This window comes from Akebia trifoliata, chromosome 12, assembly GCF_017979445.1.
Source record: "Akebia trifoliata isolate Shusen 1 chromosome 12, ASM1797944v1, whole genome shotgun sequence".
In the NCBI taxonomy this organism is placed as follows: domain Eukaryota; kingdom Viridiplantae; phylum Streptophyta; class Magnoliopsida; order Ranunculales; family Lardizabalaceae; genus Akebia; species Akebia trifoliata.
Genome location: NC_141386.1, coordinates 30,520,607 through 30,531,702, shown reverse-complemented (window position 1 = coordinate 30,531,702; position 11,096 = coordinate 30,520,607). Strand labels below are relative to the sequence as shown.

At 31.4% G+C, this 11,096-nt stretch overlaps 1 protein-coding gene across 2 annotated transcripts; it reads left to right on the top strand.

The window, feature by feature from the left end:
- The first annotated feature begins 8,839 nt into the window (after nt 1-8,839).
- LOC147389443 (protein RGF1 INDUCIBLE TRANSCRIPTION FACTOR 1-like) lies at nt 8,840-10,469 on the top strand. 2 transcript variants are annotated; one of them, XM_086418757.1, is made up of 5 exons: nt 8,840-9,098; nt 9,191-9,373; nt 9,478-9,552; nt 9,641-9,781; nt 9,884-10,469. In XM_086418757.1, the coding sequence occupies exons 1-5, from the start codon at nt 9,096-9,098 to the stop codon at nt 10,244-10,246; spliced, it is 765 nt and encodes a 254-aa protein (XP_086274883.1). In that variant the 5' UTR covers nt 8,840-9,095; the 3' UTR covers nt 10,247-10,469. The 2 variants fall into 2 exon arrangements, with proteins under 2 accessions (XP_086274883.1, XP_086274881.1); XM_086418755.1 differs by having other exon boundaries at nt 8,842-9,102; nt 9,195-9,373.
- Nucleotides 10,470-11,096: the final 627 nt, after the last annotated feature.

Here is an 11,096-nt window from a genome sequence, read left to right as displayed (position 1 = left end):
TATCTCTTTTCGATTTGGTTGATAAGATAATTTTTTTAGGAAAGATATATTATGATTTGTGCAAGTTGCTATGTAGTTCAAAAAAAAAAAAAACTATTAATTAATTAAGGATTCGCACTCTTACCCCCCCATGTGTCCCTAAAACCCATCTCACATTGAAAACAAAAACCTAATGGATCCCTTTGGTGACCTTTTACAATCGATAATTGGTTATCAAACCCATTACTTTTTTCTCGGAAACTTATGGACTGTGGTGCGTTTTGAAAAGGTTGGCAATGAGTGTGAGTCTATTTACGGGCTATCATATTGCCACTAATATATTTTAAAAAATATACCATTAAAAAAAAACTCATTTGAAAAGATAAAATAAAAATAAAAATACATCAAGTGAGAAAAAAGTGTAATTTGAGGCACTCCTCTAATTCATGGATTTGATGATAATTAAATATATAATTTGTATCTTTAACTTGTAAAATGATACCATGAACAAATTTTATGGCTCAATGATCGAAGACCAAGATGGCTTATCCTAGTCTTCTTGACCTCAATCAAATTTTTAAACCATTAGATTTTTCTCATGGTTATTGGTAAGGTAGGCAATAATAATGGAGAATTATTATTTGAAAATGAAGAAAAGAGGAAAGATAATTAAGTTGGAGGGATATTATCTTTACAATTATAATTAGAGAAGGGAGAGTAGAAGTGGTTCGACACCAAAAATTGAGTGGTCATAAATACCCTCACTTTTATATATATTAAAATTTATTATAATTATGATCATTACGGTTAAAAATAAAAAAATTTGCAAACTCTATGTAGTTTTTAAAAGAACCATGTTGGAGAGTAACATTGACATCGGTTCTCACGTTACTGATGTGGATGTGCACACATAATCATAGATGCATTACACTTGTATCTCAATGAAAAACATCCATGATTTTGTACATACATCTACGTCAGGAATGTGAGAATCAATGTCAATTTTAAAGTTACTTCAACATTTTTCTTTTCAAAATTATAGAAATGTCCTATTTAATTTATTATGTAATATTCTAAAACCATTTGACCACTAGATTAAAAAATAAAAAAACAAAAAAAAGGAAAATATATAAATTTGAAAGAGGTTTTTTTTTTTTTTTTTTGGGAGTAGGAGAAAAAATAAGTCAATAAAATTAAAAATTAACCCCTAAATATGTTCTGAGGAATAGTCTTTTATCTTTAATGCCTTTATTAAAGTATGATAAAATGTTTCTGCACTTCAACATGGTACATTTTGACGTCCACTGACCTTATGAATATTTGTAATTAAGGGAGGTTGAACACTATAAGGTCAGTTAACGAGAGTTGGACAGGTGGGACTTAAAAAAAGTCTTCATCAACTTTGTAATAAAAGTGCTGATTTTTGAATTCAAATTGAGGGTGGCACTCAAAACTCACCAACGTGACATGCGCAAAGAATCATAAATTCTATCCCTCGAGATACACAATTAATCTGATTGACTTACCATCTGCAATATGTATCCCGAATGAAAGAATCTATGATTTTTTTTTTACGCATGACACGTCAGTGAATTTTTAAGTGGAACTGTTTGGCTGAGTTCAAAAATCATTAATCTTATAATAAAGACTTATTTGGATTTTTGAACCCAAATTAGTGTGAATTTGAATAGAATTCCTCTTTTGATGTAAAGTCCACTTTCCAAGATGATCATTTGATGGCCATAAGTCTGACCCTTTCCTTGATTCGCTCTCTAACTTAGCTGTCATCCTCACTACTCAACTCATACTCCACAAACCACAAATATGAGAGAAAATGATTCCAACTGGGCCAAGCTAAGGTCCCCCTTTTTTTTTTCAATCAAACCTCGAGATGTGTAAGAAATTCTATTCAAATTTTATCTTTTCTTGTTCCTTGCAACAATAGTGTACTTATTAATTACAATCCAAAACCCAAGTCAGAAACAAGTTATTAAAAATCATGAGTTGAGATAAAACAAGTCTTCTGAACTTTCTTTATGCCATTCTTCTTTTTCTTCTTCGACATCACTCTTATTACTTCACAACTGATTGTTCGAATTTGGTAACTCAATTATTTCTTGGGTTTTCACATCTTGGATTGGACAAGTAACCCATCCTATTATACATTAAATCCTAATATATGCTCTTTATGTAGGGTTCTTTCCATAGTGACAAAAAATGATGAAAAGTATGCATTTAAAGTGCGTCTTACATCTCTGACGATTAAAACACGACTTTTTCATTTATGATATTAAAAAAAAAAAAACACATCATTTTATTCTGACTTTTTCATTTTTTTCATGTTTTTTTTTTCACAAGACAATTTGGTGAATTGATATATAATACAATTTGGTGACTCATAAATGTAAAAATATGGGATTCGATGATAATAACTTGATTTTATGATATATATATATATATATATATATATATATATATATATATATATATATATATATATATATATATATATATATATATTTATAACTTTTATATATTTTTTATTATTTTTTCCTATTTTTCTCTCTCTTTTTTTTTTATAAATATTTTTCTTAAAGTTTTCCCTTATCGTTTTAAACCAGTACTCCGACTTTGTGACTATGGTTCTTTCTTGGGGTCAACTAGATCCTTGAGCATCAAATTCTTGTAAAAATGTTTGGACGATTGTGTAAAAGTTGACGATTTTCTTGTGTGATACGTTCCAAATTCCAAGTGCTATTATTTAATACAATCTTATGGGAGAGTAAATTATCTTAAGTAATAATTCGGTGCATCTTGATGCACCTTAATACACTACATCATAATTGATATTCTAACACCATGAACCTACACTTCTACTTAATCATTTCCTCTCACATTTGTTGTACTTGTCGTTGTTAGTGTAGGTGGTCGATTGGGTCGGTGGAGGCTTACTCACAGCATTTAACATTTTCTGTCGAATTCCAAAGACTATGCCATAGATGTGGATAATATTTTTGGTATGTTATTGATTCCTTAAGATTCTGCATTTTCTTGATTCTTGATCTAAGAAGACAAACTTTTAACAAAACAAGCAAATAGATCGAGGAAGATACACTGACAATGATAGAGATAAAAGGGTAATGTCTCTAGCAAACTTCATCATTAAATTCAACTACCACATATTAAAATTTCAAGAATTAATTAGCTAATCTCATTATATTACAATGCTTTCTTTGATAAATATCTTTTATTAAAGGAAAATGCTGAAATGACAAAAAGAATTTATTGCGATTCTCACAAGTCTGACTTGGGATGTGCAAATAACCATAGATGTGTTTCCTCACAATACGAGTAAAAACCATCTACAATTATGTATGCATGTTCACGTCAGAATTGTGAGAATCACAATAAATCCTGTGTCACCCCAGCACACTTTTTATTAAAATATCTTTCTTTTCATATTACATTCATTCATTACTAAATATCTTCTTATCAAATATAAAATTGTTATCTAGAGAATTTCAATGTTGACATAATTTTTTTGAATAATGCCGAAGTGACCTCATTTCACACTTTGTTGATGTGGAGATGTACGTGTACGAACCATAGGTTTTTCATTGAGATACGAGTGTAAAGCATCTATGATTTTATGTACACCTCCATGATAAAAATGCCAAATGAGGTCAATCTTGAGGTCACTCTAGCACGACTCAATTTTTTTTTTATTATTATTATTTATTATAACACAATCTTATAATTAAACAATTTTTATGGGCAGGGATTTTTTTTTATTTTTAAAATTTTCTTCATCCCTTCCTCATTCTTTGCAATTATAATCAATGATAGAGGAAAAGAGCGAAACAAAGAAGTACAAGACCAATTATGATAATTATTTTTGAAATTTTCTTGGGTTATCTAACCTATAAAAACCCTTTTAGTATACGTTCTTGAAAAATATTAGAAGAATAATAGATAAAAGAAAAACCTAGAAGAGCGAGAGACAGAGAGAATTGATAAAATGAGTACAAAAGAGGAGAAAGTACGAGAAATGTGTGTTAAAATTTTTTTTGGTACAACTCAAGTTCTTGTGCTAAATTCTATAATGCCTTTGTAAGTGATGGAACAAAGAATTTAAAAAAAAAATTTATTTTACATGCAAAATAAACAAGTATTACCCTTGGGACAAATCATTTTCAGACTAAATTTTTGGAAGAAAACATTGTTTCCCTTTCGATTATGGCTTAAAGAGATGCTAAAAGTAAAAACAAAGAGAGATTAAGAAAACCTCAAGAATAACGAGATATTATTTCATACTATTATAACACTAAACATATTTAAAAGAAAAAAAAAATTCTATAAAAAAATCAACAACCTAATTCTTTCTTGGGTGGCACAATGTAATTGATGTCGCTCCAATGTGAAGAGTATGGAGACGACAAAGGTTGGAGAAGTAGCAATTCGTGGCTCATTCCAAGACATGCGAGAAAATGGAAAATTAGTGTCTGAAGATGTTTTTGAATTATTTTTTTTGAAAAGGATTGGTGTGTTATGTGTAAAAGTTGATGTGGCAATAGGATTTCTCTCTCTCTCTCTCTCTTTTTTTTTTTTTTTAAGGTAAAACAAATGTAGCAAACCAAACATTATAAGCCCACTTAATGTGAAAAAAAATGCTATAATGTTTGCTACATTAAAATATTAGTCCTCCACTTTTAAGCTTATATTTGATTTGACACATCTTTAGGTGGAGTAAGTGCTGAGGGTATTTTCGACATTGGGATTAGCTTCTTGTTGGAATTTAATGAGCAGAAGCCGTGGTCCTAAACATAGCAGTTTCAAGTAGCTTTCCATAGAGCTATTTTACCTTTTATGTGAAACCCACCCAAAATTCCTAATGAAACCCACCCCCCCAAAAAAAAAAAAAAAAAAGTCATCTTTTATTAATGTGGTTGCCATTAAATTTTAGGTAATTTTATACATACCATACTAAATTTTGGAAAATATTTGAAATACCCAACATTTTCAAATGGATAACACACATCTTGTCTATAAACTTCTATGATTGATTAATTAAAAAGAATAAAACTCATGGTTTTTTTCCTCCCAAAATCCTTTAAGGTTCTGTTTGGGATTGCCACCAACTTCCACAGGGCAAATCAAGAATTTTGAAAAAAATATGAGAGTGAAAAGGTAAATTAAGATTCGTTTGATGGTAAATTATATATCACAAATGCTGAAAACAAAAAATTAGTCTGAGTTGTTTGTTGGAATGGGACTTTCAACATTCACGGAAAACTAAAAATGAAAGGTAAATATCAAAACTAAAGTAATTTTTCAGTTCATTAAGGGCATCTCCAAGATAGAGGTGCAGGGTTGCTTCCCGAAAAATATCATGGGTACTAATTTAATTATTTGAAAAGATCATCTAAAGATCAAAATATTGTTTATTTATTTATTAATTTAATAGAAAATTTAGAGAAAATCGAGTAACTAGTAATTTGTTAATCAGAAGGTATGATATACTGTCCCCAAAACCCAATGTAGATGTGAAAGAATTTTGGAGAAAAACAAGTATTTTTTCCAAAAGGTTGGAGAAGGAATTTTTTGTTAATTCTTGGGATATATTACGAGTTTGAAAAATTGGTGGGTATCTTAAAAGAATAATGATTTTTTGACGCCCCCTCTAACACCTCCCTGGTGTGGCATGTGTTAGAATCATAGACTTTCCTCGGGATACACAACAATACATATTTATGGGGATGTACATTTGTGGATCCTAAGGAGAAAAAATCTATGGTTGTGACCCATGCCATGTCAAGGGATGTATGGGGGCTGTGTGTTAGAAAATCACGACTCATCTCAAAATATTCACAAAAACAATGAAGAGTATGTCTAAATTACTATAAATAAAAAAAAATATATTTTTTGATTAAAATCTCACTACAAATTAATTTACCCCCACACAATACTAGCATTTCACTATAAAAAACAAAATTTTATTGAGTTGTGATAAACTAGCTAGAATTTTGTCCTTGGGATACAGAAGGAAAATACTTATCAATATATGCAATTGGGTGCATTTTGAGTGTTTTTTAGTCTGTCTATCATTATTCAATTTTATTTTGCTCAATCCATAGACCATGGTCTTGTCTAAGGAATAGTCCCAGAGAACATACAACATCCTCACACCACACGCACTAGGTAAGTGAGGGTGCACCCTCACGGGTGGCTCCCGAGGAATTAATGCTCATTTTGGATATTGAACTCACGACTTATATGCATTAACCACTTATAGGTCCAAAATTGTCATTTTAACTCTCTTGGTTTTATTTTTCCAAAGTGAAGACTCTATGCATCTGATATGTTCAAATATTTTTTAAATCATGGCTGGAATTCCATATATTATCTTCTTCATTCTGGTTAGGTAAGCTTGGGTTAATAAATCTACATCCTCAAAAGGAGTCCAAACCTGCACACATTGTCTTCATTTCAACTCACATGTGAAAAATGCTTGCATTCATGTGTACTATTAGTTGATAAGTTTGAACACACAATAAATCTTGTGAGAAATTTGGATCTTATCCTCATTTTATTCAAACATAATAAAAAAATTTAAAAGTTAATGGAAATGTTAAAAAGTACATATAGATTTAGAAATGTTTGAATTAAAATATCTCTCAACAATTCAGGAGAGGTCGAATTTGCTATTAAGAAATTTCTATGCCAAGTTGATAAATCAATGGCATGACGTCACGTGTATTAAAAAAACCCACTTAGAATCCGTACTACTAATTACTCAGAAATTTTCTCTTCACCAATCAATCACGCTTATTTTTTTTAATACACATGATGTCCTGCCATTGGTTCATCATCTTGACACATAAATTTCTTAAAGAATCGTGTTGGAGTGACCTCAGGTTGGAATCTCATATCGCAGTTCTTGAGGTGAAAGTGGATAGGAACCATATATACTTTTCACTTGTATCTCAAAGAAAGATTCATCATCTTGGTACATAAATTTTTTAAAGAGTCACACTTGAGTGATCTCAAGCTGGAATCTCATATCGCAGTTTTTGAGGTGAAAGTGGATAGGAACTATATATGCTTTTTCACTCGTATCTCGAAGAAAACATATTTGATTCTCATACACTTTCACGCCAAGATGTGGAATAAGAGGTTCTAGCCCAAGGTCACTTCAACATTATTCTTCCTTAAAAGTTAATTCATACTTAATTTTGGAAAAAAAAAAAAATCTTAATCAAAATATTTAAGATTAGCTAAATAAATCGTATTCGTTTTTTCACCTTGTTGAAAATAAATTTCTTTTTCTCATTAAAACTTAATTCATATTTGCTTTCACTGTTTCTTATTCTCATTCTTTTTAAGATTTTCAACTCGATTATGTTAAATACAAAAAATCATATATTTTTTAAAATTTTAATTTTCAACTTCATTAAACATTTTTGAAGATCATTTTTTATTAATTCATTTTTTTTCTTTTTAAATCAGACTCATTTTAGTTAATAAATTTTCACAATAATACCTTTTAGAAGATAGAGAGAGGTTGGATGAATTAGAAATATCACTCAAAGAGTAGGCCCACTTTTGTCATTTGAAAATGATACAAAGACCTTTATGAGCCCTAATTCCGTTATTTTTTTCAAAAAGGAAACTGTTTCCCCCAAATGTTAAGAGAAGTCACCGTCTTAAGGTTTTGTCACTTAGCAGAGTCTCTGTCCATCAAAGTAGCCTTTGAGATCCATGTGGTTAGGGTTGCAGGGAACAATGGGCTTCGTGAATTAAACTCAAAATTCGAAAAAAAAAAAAAAAAAAAAACGAAAGAGAGTTGCTGTTGGCACTGCAACTTTTACTTATTATACCCCCCAACGTCATTAAATTATTTATTCAATAACGTTGTAGTGAATTCCCCTGGAATCTCATATCACACTTCTTGATGTGAAAGTAAATGAAAATTATAAATATTTTTCATTGAGATACGGGTGGAATATCTTTGATTCCCATCCACTTTCACGTTAAGAAGCGGGATATGAAATTTTAGCTTGAGGTCGCTCGAACAGAGCACTAACTCTTATTACAAAAGTTTGGTTCAAATTATTTTCTCAATATTATAATTTTTGTTTAAAAAATTTCAATAATTATTTATAATTATGACTAGAAATCTTAAACTGAAAAAATATATAAATTAAAAAAAAAAAAAAAGAGAGTTCTTTTATTGACACCCAAACTTTTACTTACTGCTAACTATTTTCTTGTTTCCTCTTTTTTAGGAGGAATTATCATTTTGTGTATTGAATATGATGAAATTTCAAATTCAATATACTGTTCATATTAATATAAAAAATATGCATGAATCATTTTTCAACGAATTCCTTGATAAGTATTTTTAATTTAAAATGACAAACTTGTTGAAAAATTATCGTTGAAATCATCATTAGAAAATAAGGATATTTTATCTTTAAATTTACTTGCAAATTCATCATTTTAATATCTTTAAAATCAAAGATATTTTGACTACAAATTTACCAATGAATTCGTCACTTTAAAATTAGTAAATTCTTCACTTTAAACTAAAAATACCAACTAGCAAACTCGCAGGTTGGAAAATGTTTCATGCATGTTTTGGGATTTAAAATGAACAATGTACCAAAATCAGAATTTGAACATAAGTTGCGTACGTTTTGGGAAAAATCCCTTCTTTTTAATGGGAGTGAATTTAATAAGTAAAAGTTGGGGTGCCAATAGCAGCTCTCAAAGTTAGAATTAAAAGAATTTTTTTTTATTTTTATTTTTTATGTTTTTTTTGTTTCTGGGTTTTGTTGGTTTTGTTTGAAAATCTGACCCCGTCTCTTTAAATGAAGCCAACCTCTCCTGTTAAACAGTAGTGTAGCAGTCGCAGGCGCCGTTCCCTTTTTTACTCTCTCTCTCTCTCTCTCTATTTGCCTCTTTTGTGCTCTCTTACCCATACCACTTTCACTCGTTTGCGCTCTGCAACAAAGCAGAAACCTTTGATGGAGACTCTCACTCTCATAGTAAAATTTCTATAAACCTTGACCCAATCCTCTCTTTCTCCTAGTTTCTTCCCTCACAACGGCTAAAACATGGTGGGTACTTGATTTTTCTTCATTTTGAACTGCCTATGAAGCTTTTCTCTTAGATTTTTATGGAAATTTGTTGAATTTTGTCATTTTTTCAGGTAGGATTTTCTGCTTCGTCTCTTCCTCACTGTCTTGAAACTTTGCTTGGAGAGAAGTTTTTCAATCCTTGTTCTGTTCATGAATCTTCTAAGAAGAATGAAAAAAACATATTTTGCTTGGATTGTTGTACAAGCATTTGCCCGAACTGCTTGTCTCCTCATCGCTGTCATCGACTCTTACAAGTCTGTAAAAAATTTAATCGCCTAAAACCCTCAAATTTTACTCAAATGTTTTGAAAAATCCCATTTTTTTAGCTACTCAACCTTCTCTTTTTCTTTTGTTTAAGATTCGAAGGTACGTTTATCACGATGTTTTACGGCTGGACGACGCGGAAAAATTACTCGATTGTGCCTTTGTTCAAGTAATAAAGACTCTCTCTCTCTCTCTCTCTCCCTCCGTGTGTGTGTTTTTCAGATATTTAATTTCTGACTTCTCTTCGATTCTTGAAGGCTTACACGACGAACAGTGCAAAGGTAGTATTTTTAAACCAAAGGCCTCAATCACGGCCCTTCAGAGGTTCCGGAAACATCTGCAGCACTTGCGACAGAAGCCTTCAAGACCCATATCTCTTCTGTTCTCTCGCGTGCAAGGTTCAAAAACCCTAAAATCTTCACCATTTTTAATCCTTTAACCTTCCCAATTTGTTTTTTCTTTTCTTTTCAATATGGGTTTCATGTGATTCTCCATTACAGGTTCAACATCTTCTGAGAAGCGAATGTGGGCTGTCGAAACACCTACACGATTCCGAATTCCTCCCATTATCAACAGAAGCTAAAGGTGAGAGCTTTTTTGACTTCGATGATGAGCAGATGACACCAGACTCGGTCCTTGAATTACAAATTTCGTTACCAACCTCATCTGGGTCGAGCGCGAGCATTGGTGGCCTGGGTTGCAGAGCCTTCGCGTGCACCGCTACAACCGAAATTTTCAAGAAAAAACGTAGTAACATATCGGGTTCTCGTACACCATATCGTCCGTATTGCTCTCCTGCATCCGAAATAGCTATTAATTTGAATCGGCGAAAGGGTATCCCGCATCGATCTCCACTTTATTAAACCGATTTGGAGAATTAATTACTAGAAAAAGGAAGAAATAGTAGGGTTTTAGCGTATATTTGTGGTGTTTTTGTTTCTGGTTGTTTATTTTGATGGTCTCTCTGGGTAGGGTTTAAGAGTAGACAAACCACCCAATTTTGTAGAGGAATTATCTCTTATTTTCCTTTTTTTTTAATGTATTTTAATTCAAATTTTTCATCAACCATCATTTGCTCTTTAATTCTGGTTTGCAGAGAACAATGGGGGAGGAGGGACCATATTCTAATGCTCTCTCTCTCTTCCAATCAAGTATTTTTAAATGTTCAAAATGCTTCATTTAATTAAATTGAAATTAATTATGTGTGATGATTTGTTGATTTTAGAGAAATCTTTGATGGGTTTTGTTTAATTTTATTTTTCTTTTATTTAGTTTGGGGGAGGTTGGATATTGAGAGGGAAAAATGGATATTTTAGGCAACTCTGTGTGGATTGGAGGGTTTGAGTACAGCTGTAGTAGATGAGGATGGTAAGAACCACAATTACAAAAGGTCTCTTTGACCAGTTAGAGGTTCAAAATGTGTTGGAAATTGGAACCCAAATATAGTAAAATCATCAGAAACTAAAGAACCCTTTCATCTGATGGTGTAGATTTTTTGATTGGTAGATTTGTAGCTTAAAAACATGATAATCTTTGGTGGGCCCAATTGACTGACTACATGGGCTGGCTGGATTTGATGATCTTGAGTAGGACCCATTGATGATGTGATGCTGTGTGTTTTATTCATTAACAGCCATGGATTGATGTATGATAGGGAGATAGCAAAGAAGTCAGTATGAGAGCACTCATTATAATTTATAAAGTAGGGTGTGT

What these genes read in the sequence shown, in the direction of transcription:
- LOC147389443 (XM_086418757.1), top strand. An exon ending in GCTGTCATCGACTCTTACAA is followed by an intron (nt 9,374 to 9,477) that starts GTCTGTAAAAAA and finishes CTTTTGTTTAAG; the next exon opens with ATTCGAAGGTACGTTTATCA. An exon ending in TCTGTTCTCTCGCGTGCAAG is followed by an intron (nt 9,782 to 9,883) that starts GTTCAAAAACCC and finishes TCTCCATTACAG; the next exon opens with GTTCAACATCTTCTGAGAAG.